Source organism: Oncorhynchus nerka, linkage group LG25 (assembly GCF_034236695.1).
Source record: "Oncorhynchus nerka isolate Pitt River linkage group LG25, Oner_Uvic_2.0, whole genome shotgun sequence".
NCBI classification, from domain to species: domain Eukaryota; kingdom Metazoa; phylum Chordata; class Actinopteri; order Salmoniformes; family Salmonidae; genus Oncorhynchus; species Oncorhynchus nerka.
In genome coordinates this window covers 35,491,131-35,506,707 of record NC_088420.1, presented here as the reverse complement: position 1 = coordinate 35,506,707, position 15,577 = coordinate 35,491,131, and the positions used below count along the sequence as shown (strand labels likewise).

General features: G+C 42.7%; 1 protein-coding gene across 1 annotated transcript in view; it reads right to left on the bottom strand.

The window, feature by feature from the left end:
* LOC115109435 (semaphorin-4B-like) overlaps nucleotides 1–15,577 on the bottom strand; it is a 95,616-nt gene that overhangs the window by 40,397 nt on the left and 39,642 nt on the right. The window contains exon 2 of the mRNA XM_029634322.2: nucleotides 10,080–10,490. Coding sequence (XP_029490182.1) covers nucleotides 10,080–10,200 — 121 coding nt within the window. The 5' untranslated portion in view covers nucleotides 10,201–10,490. The remainder of the gene's footprint in view (nucleotides 1–10,079; nucleotides 10,491–15,577) is intronic.

Below are 15,577 nucleotides of genomic sequence, written 5' to 3'. Positions count from 1 at the left end.
AGCATCCTAACAGAGGCCTTGACTGGGGAAAAAGAGGCAGGAGAAAAACATGATGAGTACTCTTTCCATTCCTCAAATCCTCACCCTTCCTCCCAATTCAGACCTGCATTATTTGAGCAAATACATTAGGCTAAAATAAGTGACAGCTCTCTATAGCTGCAATAAGATACGCTGTCTGTTCAAACAGTCATTCATTTGGTGCCTGTCATAACAGCAGATGACCTGGAAACAATCTCATCCCTCTTCATTGAGATCAGGCAGCATGCCCTTTTGGTGCATCTTGAACGGGATGTCTGATGTCCCATTTCTAGCAGTCTGTCTATAAACATGGCCTAGATTCTCCTGTGGAGGGACACATGAAGATACTTCTATGGCATTGGCAGCAGGAGGCCACTATGGACAAAAGGGCTGTGCCGTCTGTAAGCAGGGCAGAACAAGCGTATCAGCAGCAGAGAGCTGAGCACAGCCCCACAGCCACAATTACAGCCTGATGGAGCTGAACCTATTACTCACAATAAGACAGAGCACACCTCCACAACCAAAACACACTAGAGCAGGGTCTCAGCAGCACCACATGCCATACAAAACATGTCTGTGGAACTACATAAACTAACAGGGCCTCCACAAGATTCAAGAGCTTATGGGGTTTTCATTAAGATGACCCAAAGATGTACATACACAGGCCACTTTGGACATATCTCAGGAACAATTAATTGTAAGCAGATGATCAGGCCTATCTATTCATAGGTAACTGGGATTTAGCCTAAAAAGGATAGCTATGTTGTGAAAGCCATGGGAGAAAACTCTGTCACTATTGAACACATGCATGAAAGATATCTGTCCAGAAAGTCCAATCAAATAGGTTGGACACAGATACCAGAACTTAAAAACACTAACTTTTGCTTTGTGTTAAGAGTCGGAGTCTGTAGTGGGAGTATGCTGAGTGAGTGGGGTTTATCAAGGATTAGGCTATAAGCTTTGGAAGGTGAAGTCATGGTGGGGTTTAAAAGAGAGGTTAGGTAGAAGCAAGGGGGTGGATGGCAGTGAGATTGTTTCACCACAGCCAGACCAAAGAGGACAGAGGGGCTCAATGGTGTTTCATATGTCTCCGAGTCTTTCTGCTCCACCTGTATCAGAAACACTCTCTGTCTTTTCATCTCACATCTCCATACCTATCTCATGTGTCTATCAGCACGCAGACACACACAGAAATCTGTGTCATCACCATACTTGTTCTTACAGGATCCTCTGTTTTGACTTTGTGCACACTAAAACCAGGCGGTTACTTTTAGTCATGTTCTTTTTCAGTTGGATCTGACCCAATGTAGAAGAACAGATACTCACAGAGGAAGTGGTCACACCCCAACTCTTGGGAAACAGTACCAGGAACCCCTAACACAGTTAGAACTGAGCAGCTCTTCCCGCTTTCTAGAAACCACTTTCCCAATGGGGACAGACTGAGCTAGGAACAACGTCAGTTCACAACTTCCCCTATCATCACATCTAATCATATTCTCTGTGGACAAACAGCAGGAAGACAAAACCCACCATAGACCTTGCTCATTGTGGAGGCACACATGACATCAGTTGACCTAGAGTGGGAACTGAGTCAACCCAATGCTCTGGGACCTGGTAGCTTGCATGAGTAGTATGCTGCGGAGGTGAGAAAGCAACATGAACTATGATTAGTAGAATGGTGCATGGCCGTGGTAGAGCAGAGGCAGAGAAAGGGGCAGACATCAGATCCACCAGGAGATTCATTAGGCACTCTGTGACTCAGCTGTTTGTTTAGGGAAGGGCTTGGGTCTTGGCTCGCTGTGGTTAGCAGGAGATAGGCTAGAGCTCACAAATGGTAGCATGAACAAAACATGGTGATGCTGAGAATTCTGGCAAGTTTATACACAATCTATGTGAAGAGGATGTTGGTTACCACAACAATTCAATGAAGATGTGCATATTAATGGTGTGAAAATGCAGTATCATAGAACTCAATAGGCATCTACAGAACAATTAATTTTGCCTAATTAATAGCTTCATTAGGCAACGTGGGGCGCAACAGGTTTCATGGGAACCATAGTAACATTTATTGGGAGAAAGAATTAAACTGCTCAGTGTTTTCAGAATTGGTACAGCCTGCAATTAGCAAACAACGGTGTGGCTCGGCTATAATTAAACTCATTCCTGCAGGAAAATAATGTTGCCCTCCTATGATCCAGGATCTGTTCTGCTGGTCAGAGAGATCATGCTGCTGTATGCTGCCGAGTGTTGCTGCTGACCCTTCAATATGGTGCTCCACTCCACAATGTAAATCAGCCCTGACCTCAGGCGCTCAGGCTCAGGACCTCCTCATGACCCCTGCTGCACTATGGGGAGAGGCTGAGCATCAGCACCATGTAGTCAGAGTCCTTGGTGTGAGAGGACAGCAGGGGGCTGAACAGGCTGGCGGCAGAACTAGGCTACATGCTGAGTGGAGCACCAGACTAGACTATACAGTGTGTTGAGGAGTCCCTCCCCACAACACAGGTTAGGAGATGAGGGTGGAGGAGGAGCAGCAAGGAGGGTGTTTTCAAAACAAGGCCTGTCCAGGGTGATTTATGAGCAGCTAGCTCCCTGGTGGACTGGAGAAAGTGTCTGGGTCTCATAAACACTAGCAACATCAACATCAATGTTCTCCTCTTTATAATGAACCTCAGTCACCCGAGCCACGGCCTGTTCACCCCGCTACCATCTAGAAGGCGGAGACAGACTGAGAGACTGACAAACAGCTTCAATCTCCAGCCATCAGACTGTTAAATAGCCACCACTAGCAGGCCCCCGCCCAGTACCCTGCCCTGAACCTTAAGTCACTGTTACCACACGGCACTCTACCCTGCAACTTAGAGACTGCTGCCCTGTGTACAGTTGAAGTTGTAAGTTTACATACATATAGTTGCATACTTGCATGACACAAGTCATTTTTCCAACAATTGTTTACAAACAGATTATTTCACTTATAATTCACTGTATCACAATTCCAGTGGGTCAGAAGTTTACATACACTCAATTAGTATTTAGCAGCATTGAACACTGGTCACTTTAATAATGTTTACATAGTGTTTTACCCATGCAACGTGCCTTCAGAAAGTGTTTATACCCCTTTACTTATTCCACCAATTGTTGTGTACAACATGAATAAAAAATGGATTAAATATATTTTTCCCCTCACCTATCTGCACACAATACCCCATAATGGTAAAGTGAAAGCACGTTTTTATAAACTTTCACAAATCTATTGAAAATGAAATACAGAAATATCTCATCGACATAAGTATTCACACCACTGAGTCAATACTTTGTAGAAGCACCTTCGGCGGCGATTACAGCTGTCTTTTTGGGTAAGTCTCTAAGAGCCTTGCACACCTGGATTGTACAATATTTGCACATTATTCTTTCAAAAATGATTCAAACTCTGTCAAGTTGATTGTTGATCATTGCTAGACAGCCATTTTCAAGTCTTGCCATAGATTTCCAAGCCGATTTAAGTCAAAACTGTAACTGGGCCGCTCAGGAACATTCAATGTTGTTAAGCAACTCCAGTGTAGATTTGGCCTTGTGTTTTAGGTTATTGTCCTGCTGAAAGGTGAATTCACCTCCCAGTGTCTGTTGGAAAGCAGACTGTAAAAGTTGATCAATCAGACTTGATCTTCTAGGATTTTGCCTATGCTTATGGTTGTATTCTGTTTCTTTTTATCCTAAAATAACTCCGTAGTCCTTGTCGATGAGAAACATAGCCATAACATGATACAGCCACCACCATGCTTAAAATTAGATGAGTGGTACTCAGTCATGTGTTGTGTTGGATTTTCCACAAACATAATGCTTGTATTCAGGTCAAAAAGTTCATTTCTTTGCCACATTTTGTGCAGTATTACTTAAGTGCCTTGTTGCAAACCGGATGCATGTTTTGGAATATTTGTTATTCAGTACAGGCTTCGTTCTGTTCACTCTGTCATTCAGGTTAGTATTGTGGAGTAACTACAATGTTCTTGATCCATCCTCAGTTTTCTCTTATCACAACCATTACATTCTGTAACTGTTTTAAAATCACCATTGGCCTCATGGTGAAATCTCTGAGAAGTTTCCTTCCTCTCCGGCAACAGAGTTAGGAAGGATGCCTGTATCTTTGCAGTGGCTGGGTATATTGATACACCATTCAAAGCCTAATTAATAACTTCACCATGCTCAAAGGGATATTCAGTGTCTGCTTTTTTATTTAATTTTTTACACATCTACCAATAGGTTCCCTTCTATGTGAGGCATTGAAAAACCTCCCTGGTTTTGTGGCTGTATCTGTGCTTAAATTTCACTACTCGATTGAGGGACCTTACAGATGACTTTATGTGTGGGGTACAGAGATGAGGTAGTTATTCAACAATCATGTTAATTAAGCAATAAGGCACAAGAGGCTTTGCTGTATCATGAACACAGTCACAGCTAAATGCCGTTTTTTTGGTCCGCTATAACAAAGGGGTTTAATTCTTATTGACTCAATATTAAATTCAGGCTGTAACGAAACAAAACGTGGAAAAAGTCAAGGGGCATGATGCTTTCCGAAGGGACTGTATATACTGTATTCTAGTCATGGCTCATCCTATAGAACTACTGCTGTACACACATTTTCTACTCATATGCTGTCCATACTTATGTATATTAATTTCAGACTCGTTCTGATATTTCTTAATTTTTATTTGGGGGATTTGTGTGTATTGTTTTGTATTACTGCACTGTTGGATCTAGAAACATAAGCATTTCACTGCCCCTGCATTTACATCTGCAAAATATGTGTACGTGACCAACAGAATTAGATTTGATTTAAACAAACAGATACCAGTGTGCTGCAACATCTAGCAGATTTTAGCATGGACAGGTAAAACAGCATGTTTTCACACATGGTCACTCTTTTCATGGATGGTATACACTGAGTATACCAAACATTCCCCCGTCTCTGCCATGGGGCTGTGGTCTAGTGGAGCGTGTCTAAGTACCTACGGCCAAACCCCTCCCGTAACAACACAGTCCACAGGCATGGAGACCATTTCATGCATACTTAAAGAAGATTACGGTATAGTAGCTACATTGTGCAACTATACTGTACATACATTCTTGGTAGTCATTTTCAATCACTTCAACGTGAGTGGCTCAACAGGCCTAATCACAGTCCTACAGGAGAAGAACAAAGCACATTCTGATATACATTATGTGCTTTCAAATGACTGATCTGCTTTATTATTAGTGCTGTAGGCATGGCCGCTATATGCTGACCTATACCATGACTGGCCGCACTGGATTTAACAAACAGAGGGCTGAATAGATCGACAGGCACCTAGAGCCAACATAAACCGCTTATAGGTGTCCCTTTAAATAGCAGTCTAGCACTCTAAGCTCTTCGGCATGGTCTGCATTAAAGCCAGGAACAAAAGAAGAGAGCAAAGCAGATGTAGGATCGCCTCCCTGAACCCATGATCCGTCCTGATAGGCGCATAATGAGAACCAGATCTATGTTCACACCATAACACACACAAATCCCCATTCAATATTCATGGAAGATTAGCCTCTCCATCGAGGCGGAGGGCAGATCGGAGGGATGGTGGGGGAGGGGAGAGGAGAGAAAGGCTGTCCAGGGAAATGTTGCTGCTGCTGGGCCTGACGAGGGACTGGGGAGGGCCTGGCTGGTCTGAGCGCACCAGAATCATAAGGCATGCAGTCATGAAGTCATGAAGGCTCACATACAAACAGACAGGACTGAGGGGCAGATGGAGAGGAGAAGAGAGGAGTCAGCCTGGTTCTGTAAGGCCTAGGTCCCCAATGGTCATGGCACGAAGTGTTGCTTTGATACAGTAAACAAAGAGTGACACAGCCCTTTTGCAGGGAGCCTAGAAAATGTAATCACACCGGCACCAATGTTAGCAGGCAAAGGCAGCTTCCATCGTCAGGCCACTGGCAATCAGCATCCCTATCAACATGGCCACTGTGTTTTCTCTTCATGAAGGTGTTTGCTTAACCAATGGAAAATATATCACTACTGGCCACAAACATTTGCCTATTCCATAGAAACAGATCTGTGTAGGTTGTTTAAATGTCAGTGGGACCACATCATTTCCCTGTCAGGTTCAGTGCTGCAGCTGGTAAACATTTATATGACTGTAACTGTATCATGAGCAGACAGTCAGTTCCTTTTACTACTGAACCTCTCAAAGTTTTCAGAGCTGGAAGTCACTCCCATTGTTATTAAAGTAGGCTGTTTCCTTTCGTTGACCCCATTGAGAAAAACATGGCTCATCAGTAGAACAGTGGCAAGACTGCAGTATGATGTCCAGTAATGTGATACTAATTAGCTTACAGCTTTACATAATGACTGAATGGGTTTATGGATCATTCCCAATGGATGCTTCTGTAACAATGGTTTTCTAAACCAAAAAACACAACCTACAGAGTACAGACACACAAGTGAGAAGATAGAAACTTGGCCTATGTCCAGAATCTTGACATAATGTACGCATCTTGACATAATGTAGGCATCTTGACATAATGTAGGCATCTTGACATAATGTAGGATCTTGACATAATGTAGGCATCTTGACATAATGTAGGATCTTGACATAATGTAGGCATCTTGACATAATGTAGGCATCTTGACATAATGTAGGCATCTTGACATAATGTACGCATCTTGACATAATGTACGCATCTTGACATGACTGACTAGGAAAGTGATATTTAGGTCTTACATGTTTTGTAGTGTTCATTGAAGATTAGTGATTCACCCTAAAAGCAGATCTTTTTTCCAGCCCAAAGAGAAGTGTGAAGGGACTGAAAGGACCTTTTCAGGTAGTGATTGATGGTGTATGCTGTTATGAAATGCTCCGTCAGGGCCGTGCTGGGGGCTTTATGAAGGCTGGCAGGTGAGAGAGATGACCTGGGACTATAGAGGTCCACCAAGAGAAAGCCAGGATGCAGGCTGGGACAGGCAGGCAGGCAGGGCTCCAAGCTGAGGGCTCCGTGACCCATTTCAATCTTCCCCTGGCCTCAGAGGAGAACACAGTGGCTTACACTATTGTAGGCGAAGATATTATGACAACGAAATCTGAGCACACTGTTTCTATGCCAGTATGTGCATAAAGACTATAGGCTGATTGGGATCATTGGGATCAACAGTAAACTAACCCTATTCCTGCATTTGCTGTCTTGCATCACTACTATCCCATGCAAATAGCCATAAAGCTTTTGTCCTCCTATGAAAACAAAAATGTTACAGATTAATGAAAAGTATAGCTAGGATTTCTAATGCTGCCCTCAATAGAGCTGGACCCCCTGCCCCCCAAATGGTCTGTAAGACCGGAGACCATGTGAACCGTGACGAATTGGGTGGTAAATCACTTTATGAATGGTTCACACCAAAGGGCATGGGAGCCATCCATAGCGTTAGCATTATGTGCACACGCTCATCAAACCTGGCAGAGCATTAGTATGTTGACAAATGGGCTGTATTGCCATTACATATCATTTGCTTCCTTCTTCCAAAACCACAAATCTGGAGCCATATTGAAATCAGATGAGAAAGCATAATCCCTACGCTTATTAGTTTAATGCACTGCACTGAATAAAGATGTGTTTTGAAGATTTTTAAAAATACGGTGTAAGTTCATCTTGCAAACAAACCATTAGCACATACTTAAAAGGACGACTCCAGAAGAGCAATACCTCCCTGTTGATGGAAACTCTGTGTGTGATATTGTCCTGAGTAAGACTGAGTACAATGACCTGGTTCATGTTGTAACTACCTCTGACCTGCTATGGCTTGATAGACCCACCCTGATGGAACTGCCATTCATGCCCTGGGATTTAGCTGGCTTTACTGCCATCAAGGTCTAGACACACTGAGTAACACACAGAGTCAAATGCATGGATTGGAAACTTTTCGTACTGCTGAGCCATCATGAATGTTCCTTTAAATTTTGCGAGGAACTGTCAGTGAAATGTATTGAAATGTTGCACAATGACAGTGGAAGTTAATCAATGGAAACATAAGCAAAATGTAAAATCACTGACAAGAGCATAATTCTCACAATAGGTTACATAGTACAGTATCTTGTACTGAGTAACAATATATCACTAAGACCTTGCAGAACATGCTTTCTCTCCTTTTCAGCAGGATAACATTCAAAGGGTGTGAGGCACTGTCCTGAAATACCAGCGACTTTCCGTGAGCATGGAAGTTATGTCAATGTTGTGCTCCACCACGATGTGTCCCACTGAGAACACACTGAGCTCCTCCACAGAGCCGGTTAGAGAGGAACAGCCCTGCTCCCATCCATCAGTTCATCAACACCTTGCCAAGCGTTACTGTCCATGTCGTATATTCCTCAAAGCTCTGCCTGAGCCCCAGCGCTCCAGAGCTCTCCTCTCTTCTCAACACCCTGGGCCATCCCAGCCACCTCCACCACAACCCCACCCCCACACTACTCCCTGCTCTTATTTATAGACAAGCAACAACTCTGGGAGGGAAGCAGGTTGAGGCTGCCTTACACATTTTTTCAGTAAATGGATGATCTACACACCCAGTTCAGTGGGGAGAGCACACCAAGAGCACACTCTCACTCACTTTGTTTCTCCAACACTCAAGGAATTATTGTGTTTCTCACACTATGACCTTCAACTGGTCCTGGAGAAACAGGAATACAGAAGGGAGGAGAGTTACAGTGCATTCGGAAAGTATTCAGAACCCTTGACTTTTTCATATTTTGTTACATTACAGCCTTAATCTAAAATTGATTAAATCGTTTTTTCCCCTCATCAATCTACACACAATAACCCATATTGATACAACAAAAACAGTTTTTTAGAAATGTTTGCAAAACTGTTCTAGGTTATGACGCTACAAGCTTGCCAAACCTGTATATGGGATGTTTCTCCCAATCATCTCAAGCTATGTCAGCAGTACAGCGTCGCTGCACAGCTATATTTAGATGTTTTATTGGGTTCAAGTCCGTGCTCTGGCTGGGCCACTCAAAGACATTCAGAGACTTGTCCCGAAGCCACTCCTGCGTTGTCTTGCCTGTGTGCTTAGGGTCTTTGTCCTGTTGGAAGGCGAACCTTCGCCCCTGTCTGAGGTCTGGAGCAGGTTTTCATCAAGGGTCTCTCTGTACTTTGCTCCGTTCATCTTTCCCTCGATCCTGACTACTCTCCCAGTCCCTGCCACTGAAAAACATCCCCACAGCATGATGCTCCCACCGTAGGGCCAGAGAATCTTGTTTCTCATGGTTTGAGTCCTTTAGGTGCATTTTGCAAACTCCAAGTGGGCTGTCATGTGCCTTTTACTGAGGAGTGGCTTCCGTCTGGCCACTTAACCATAAAGGCCTGATTGTTGGAGTGCTGCTGAGATGCTTGTCTTTCTGGAAGGTTCTCATATCTCCACAGAGGAACTTTGGAGCTCTGTATGAGTGACCATCAGGTTCTTGGTCACCTCCCTTACCAAGGCCCTTCTCCCCCGATTGCACAGTTTGGCGGGCGGCCAGCTCTAAGAAGAGTCTGGGTGGTGCCTCGACACAATCCTGTCTTGGAACTCTACGGACTATTCGTTCATAGAGGCTTGGTTTTTGCTCTGACATGCACTGTCAACTATGTGACCTTATACAGACATGTGTGTGCCTTTCCAAATCATGTCCAATCAATTGAATTTATCACAGGTGGACTCCAATCAAGTTTTTGAAACATCACAAGGATGATCATTGGAAACCGGATGCACCTGAGCTCAATTTCGAGTCTCATAGCGAATGGTCTGAATACTTATGTAAATAAGGTATTTCTATTATAAATTTGTAAACATTTCTACAAGACTGTTTTTGCTTTGTCATTATGGGGTATTGTGTGTAGATTGATGAGGATTTAAAAATATATATAATCAATTTTAGAATAAGTCTGTAACATAACAAAATATGGAAAGTCAAGGGGTCTGAATTCTTTCCGAATCCACTGTATGTTCCCATAAAGAACCACAGCTATTCTAACAGTCAGGAAGGAAAGCAATGGATGACACTTACTGTAAGTGAAGCTGAGTCGTGGAGTGACATCGTCTTCGGTGGCAGCTGCTTGGACAAAGGCGTAGGCCAGTAGGAGAGTGAAGGCCGGGAGACAGAGCTGGGCCATGCTTATTGTCCACATGGCTCCTCTCCTCACGACTGCCAGCCAACTCACACTGTTTGTTTTTCAGGATTTGGGGGAAATCATGAACAGCGTCTTTTTCTCCCGTGTTTATTTTCTCTCCCTCTCTTCCTGTAGGTCTGGACTCCCTAAATGGGAGACCTGTGCTCTGTTGTGAAAGTGAAGCTTCTCCGGGACTGCAGACAACTCTGGCCTCGGAATGATGACCTTTCACCTCACAACGAGCCTCCCAGGACGGACAGCCAATCAGCCTCCATACAGTCAAACCACCCCAAGGGCTCAGCTGAGATCTACACACATGGACAAAAGAACATTCATTCACATTGGTGTACAGACAGTGCAACACAGTTCACATGATTCCTCTCCTTATCATGGAACATTGGTTCGGAAAAACACTCCATTCGCACATGTCTCAGTACTAACAAAGGCTTTAGCCATAAGGCTACTGGCTACATTGTAGCTACTTTAGGCTGAGTGCACTTCCCTGTGTTTGTGTTTGTTGGACATAACTGGCTGGACGTATATTAATTTCATAGCTTGTGGTCATTTCTGTCTGTTTTCAGATGGGCAGAGTGCACTCTTTACCTGGACCAAAACAAACACATCCTCTGTCCTCTTAACGGGCCCATAATATCATATCTGACAGACTGAGACAAGCAGAGCTGAGACAAAGACTCCCTTCTCCATGGGAGTTAGACTGGCGTTTTCACTACAGTTAATATCATAACACTATGTCATAATATCACCCAGCTTGTATGGGTCTGCTTTCAATTTAAATCAAAACCAAATCAAGTTGAATTGGTCGCGTACATATATTTTCATATATCGCAAGAGCAGCAAAATTATTGTGTTTCTAGGTCCAGCAGTGCAGTTATACCTATTAATAAAAAACAGTACATGCAAATATATATATACAGCACCAGTCAAAAGTTTGGACACACCTACTCATTCAAGGGTTTTTCTTTATTTTTGACTATTTTCTACATTGTAGAATAATAGTGAAGACATCAAAACTATGAAATAACACATATGGAGTCATGTAATAACCAAAAAAGTGTTAAACAAATCAAATTATATTTTATATTTGAGATTCTTCAAAGTGGCCACCCTTTGCCTTGATGACAGCTTGGCACACTCTTTGCACTCTTGGCAATAGTAAAACTAAAGAAATACAGTTGAAGTCGGAAGTTTCCATACATTTAATTTGGAGTCATTAAAACTTGTTATTCAACCACTCCACAAATGTCTTGTTAACAAACTATAGGTTTGGCAAATCGATTAGGACATCTACTTTGTGCATGACACAAGTAATGTTTTCAACAATTGTTTACTTATAATTCACTGTATCACAATCCGTGGGTCAGACGTTAACATACACTAAGTTGACTGTGCCTTTAAACAGCTTGGAAAATTCCAGGAAATTATGTCATGGCTTTAGAAGCTTCTGATAGGCTAATTGATAACATTTGAGTCAATTGGAGGTGTACCTAACCCTACATCATGGGAAAATCAAAAGAAATCAGCCAAGACCTCAGAAAACAAATTGTAGACCTCCACAAGTCTGGTTCATCATTGGGAGCAATTTCCAAACGCCTGAAGTTACCACGTTCACATGTACAAACAATAGTACGCAAGTATAAACACCATGGGACCATGCAGCCATGCCGGGGCGGCAGGGTAGCCTAGTAGTTAGAGCGTTGGACTAGTAACCGGAATGTTGCGAGTTCAAACCCCCGAGCTGACAAGGTACAAATCTGTCATTCTGTCCCTGAACAGGCAGTTAACCCACTGTTCCTAGGCCGTCATTGATAATAAGAATTTGTTCTTAACTGACTTGCCTGGTTAAATAAAGGTTAAAACACTTTTTTTTTTAAATACCGCTCAGGAAGGAGACGCGTTCTGTCTCCTGGAGATGAACGTACTTTGGTGAGAAAAGTGCAAATCCCAGAACAACAGCAAAGAACCTAGTGAAGACGCTGGAGAAAACATGTACAAAAGTGTCTATAGCCACAGTAAAACGAGTCCTATATGGACATAACCTGAAAGGCCGCTCAGCAAGGAAGAAGCCACTGCTCCAAAACCGCCATAAGAATGCCAGACTACAGTTTGCAACTGCACATGGGGACAAAGATTGTACATTTTGGAGAAATGTCCTCTGGTCTGATGAAACAAAAATAGAACTGTTTGGCCATAATGACCATCATTATGTTTGGAGGAAAAAGGGGGATGCTGCCACCCCCGTGAAGCACGGGGGTGGCAGCATCATGTTGTGGGGGTGCTTTGCTGCAGGAGGGACTGATGCACTTCACAAAATAGATAGCACCATGAGGGTGGAAAATTATGCGGATATATTGAAGCAGCATCTCAAAACATCAGTCAGGAAGTTAAATCTTGGTCGCAAATGGTCTTCTAAATGGGCAATGCCCCAATCATACTTCCAAAGTTGTAACAAAATGGCTTAAGGACAACAAAGTCAAGGTATTGGAGTGGCCATCACAAAGCCCTGACCTCAATCCTTTAGAAAACTTGTGAGCAGAACTGAAAAAGCATTTGCGAGCAAGGAGGCCTACAAACCTGACTCAGTTACACCAGCTCTGTCAGGAGGAATGGGACAAAATTCACCCAACCTATTGTGGGAAGCTCGTGGAAGGCTACCCGAAACGTTTGACCCAAGTTTAAATTGTTTAAGGCAATGCTACCTTCTGACCCACTGGGAATGTGATGAATGAAGTAAAAGCTGAAATTAATCATTCTCTCTAATATTATTCTGACATTTCACATTCGTAAGATAAAGTGGTGATCCTAACAGACCTAAGACAGGGGGATTTTTTCTAGGATTAAATGTCAGGAATTGTGAAAAACTGAGTTTAAATGTATTTGGCTAAGGTGTATGTAAACTTCTGATTTCAACTGTATAATTGTGTGTAGAAAGACATTATGGTCGGTATATGAGAAGAAGAAGGTGTGTACAGCGGTAGTTTAATATGATATGAGCCTTGACTAGAATACAGTATATAAATATGAAGTGTGTAAAACAGTGTATAAACATTATTAAAGTGACCGTTATTAAAGTTTTTGTTTCTACAGGTAAACAAATAGAATACACAAAGAGATGGTTTGCTAATGATTCACAAAATACTAAGCCATAATTGAACTCTGCCTGTAGGCATGCATTTCTCTGTGTGCATGAGGTAATGCGTGAGGTCAGGTTCATTTGGAGGCATCACCTCATGGCGAAACATCCTCAAGGCCTGAGAACTGGTATCTCCATACATACACTACATGGCCAAAACTATTTGTACACCCCTTCAAATGAGTGGATTCGGCTCATTCAGCTACACCCGTTCCTGACAAGTAAAAAAAAAAATCAAGCACACAGCCATGCAATCTCCATAAACAAACATTGGCAAAAGAATGGCCCATGCTGAAGAGTTCACTGACTTTCAACGTACCATCATAGGATGCATCATTTCCAACAAGTAAGTTCATCAAATTCCTGCCCTGCTGGAGCTGCCCCAGTCACATGTAAGTGCTGTTATTGTGAAGTGGAAACGTATAGGAGCAACAACGGCTCAGCTGCTAAGTGGTACGGTAGGCCACACAAGCTCACAGAACGGGTCCACCGAGTGCTGAAGTGCGCAGCGAGTAAAAATCGTCTGTCCTCGGGTTGCAACACTCAATACCGAGTTCCAAACTGCCTCTGGAAGCAACGTCCTCACAATAACTTTTCATCTGGAGCTTCACAAAATGGGTTTCTATGGCTGAGCAGCCACACACAAGCCTAAGATCACCATGCGCAATGCCAATCATCGTCTGGAGTGTTGTAAAGCTTGCCACCATTGGACACTGGAGTAGTGGAAACACATTCTCTGGAGTGATGAATCACACTTCACCATCTGGCAGCCCAACGGACTAATCTGGGTTTGGCGGATGCCAGGAGAACACTACCTTCCCGAATGCTAGTGCCAACTGTAAAGTTTGGTGGAGGAGGAATAATAGTCTGGGGCTGTTTTTCATGGTTACATATAGGCCTAGGGTTTCAAGCTGGTTGTTTTAAAATGTAATGATATTTAGTGATATTTAATTGTGTTTGGTTGTCAACGCAACCAAATAGTAACATTTGAAGGAGATGTACTGTATCTTCTGCTTTTAAATTATTGAAAGCTCAGTGATAGACATTTGGGTGACAACTTACCCAAAAATAAGACATTGTTTTTCCATTGGAATTTTGTTGTACTTTTAGATGGTTGAAATCATATTGATAACACATTGGAAATTCAACTAACTTTTGGCTGTCTTTTTGAGAAGGGAAAATATAGGCGTTTCAACCAAGTATTACCCAATTATCCACATTGAAATGACATGGTGTGCCCAGTGGGAGTAGTCACTGATAAGAGGCCTTGTGTTTATTCATACTTGATCATAAGATGTTTTGCTTTTCACTGTACATAACAGCCTGTCTGCTTTCAATTATGTCCTCTACAAAACCCTATTAAAGGAAATTGGAATAAGTAGAGCTTGTTGCCAGTCATTTGTGGTGGGGTTTGAAGAAAATGAAAGGACCAATGCCCACAGGAGAGGAGAGGCCGCTGTGATTAAACATGGTTGGACACAGCTACAACACTCCTCAACTCTCTATGGATCAATGATAGGCTATTAAATCTTTAATGTACTTGCCAAGACCAGGAGTGGACACTGGCTACCTTGTATGCCCACATCTTAGCCAATATGATATGTGAAAGCATCAGGACAAAACCACAAAGCAGCTGTACAAGAGCATTAATGTGATGTGAACCACTGAAATGGACAGTGTGGCAAATGGCAAGGACTATATAGTAACAGAATGTAACATGACAGACATCCCAATTCTGTCTAGGATTTCTCCTATATGCATTTAGCGGCGGCGTACCGCCACTGCTAAATCCTGGCCACCACTGCAAAATGTTTAAAAATAATAATACAATAAAATACAGTGAGGATCCTAGAAAAAAAGTTTTTGATCCTCTGCTGATTTTGTACGTTTGCCCACTGACAAAGAAATGATCCGTCTATAATTTTAATGGTAGGTTTATGGAACAGTGAGAGACTGAATAACAACAACAAAAAAATCCAGAAAAACGCATGTCAAAAAGTTTATAAATTGATTTGTATTTTAATGAGGGAAATAAGTATTCGACCCCTCTGCAAAACATGACATAGTACTTGGTGGCAAAACCCTTGTTGGCAATCACAGAGGTCAGACAGTTCTTGTAGTTGGCCACCAGGTTTGCACACATCTCAGGAGGGATTTTGTCCCACTCCTCTTTGCAGATCTTCTCCAAGTCATTAAGGTTTCAAGGTTGACGTTTGGCAACTCGAACCTTCAACTCCCTCCACA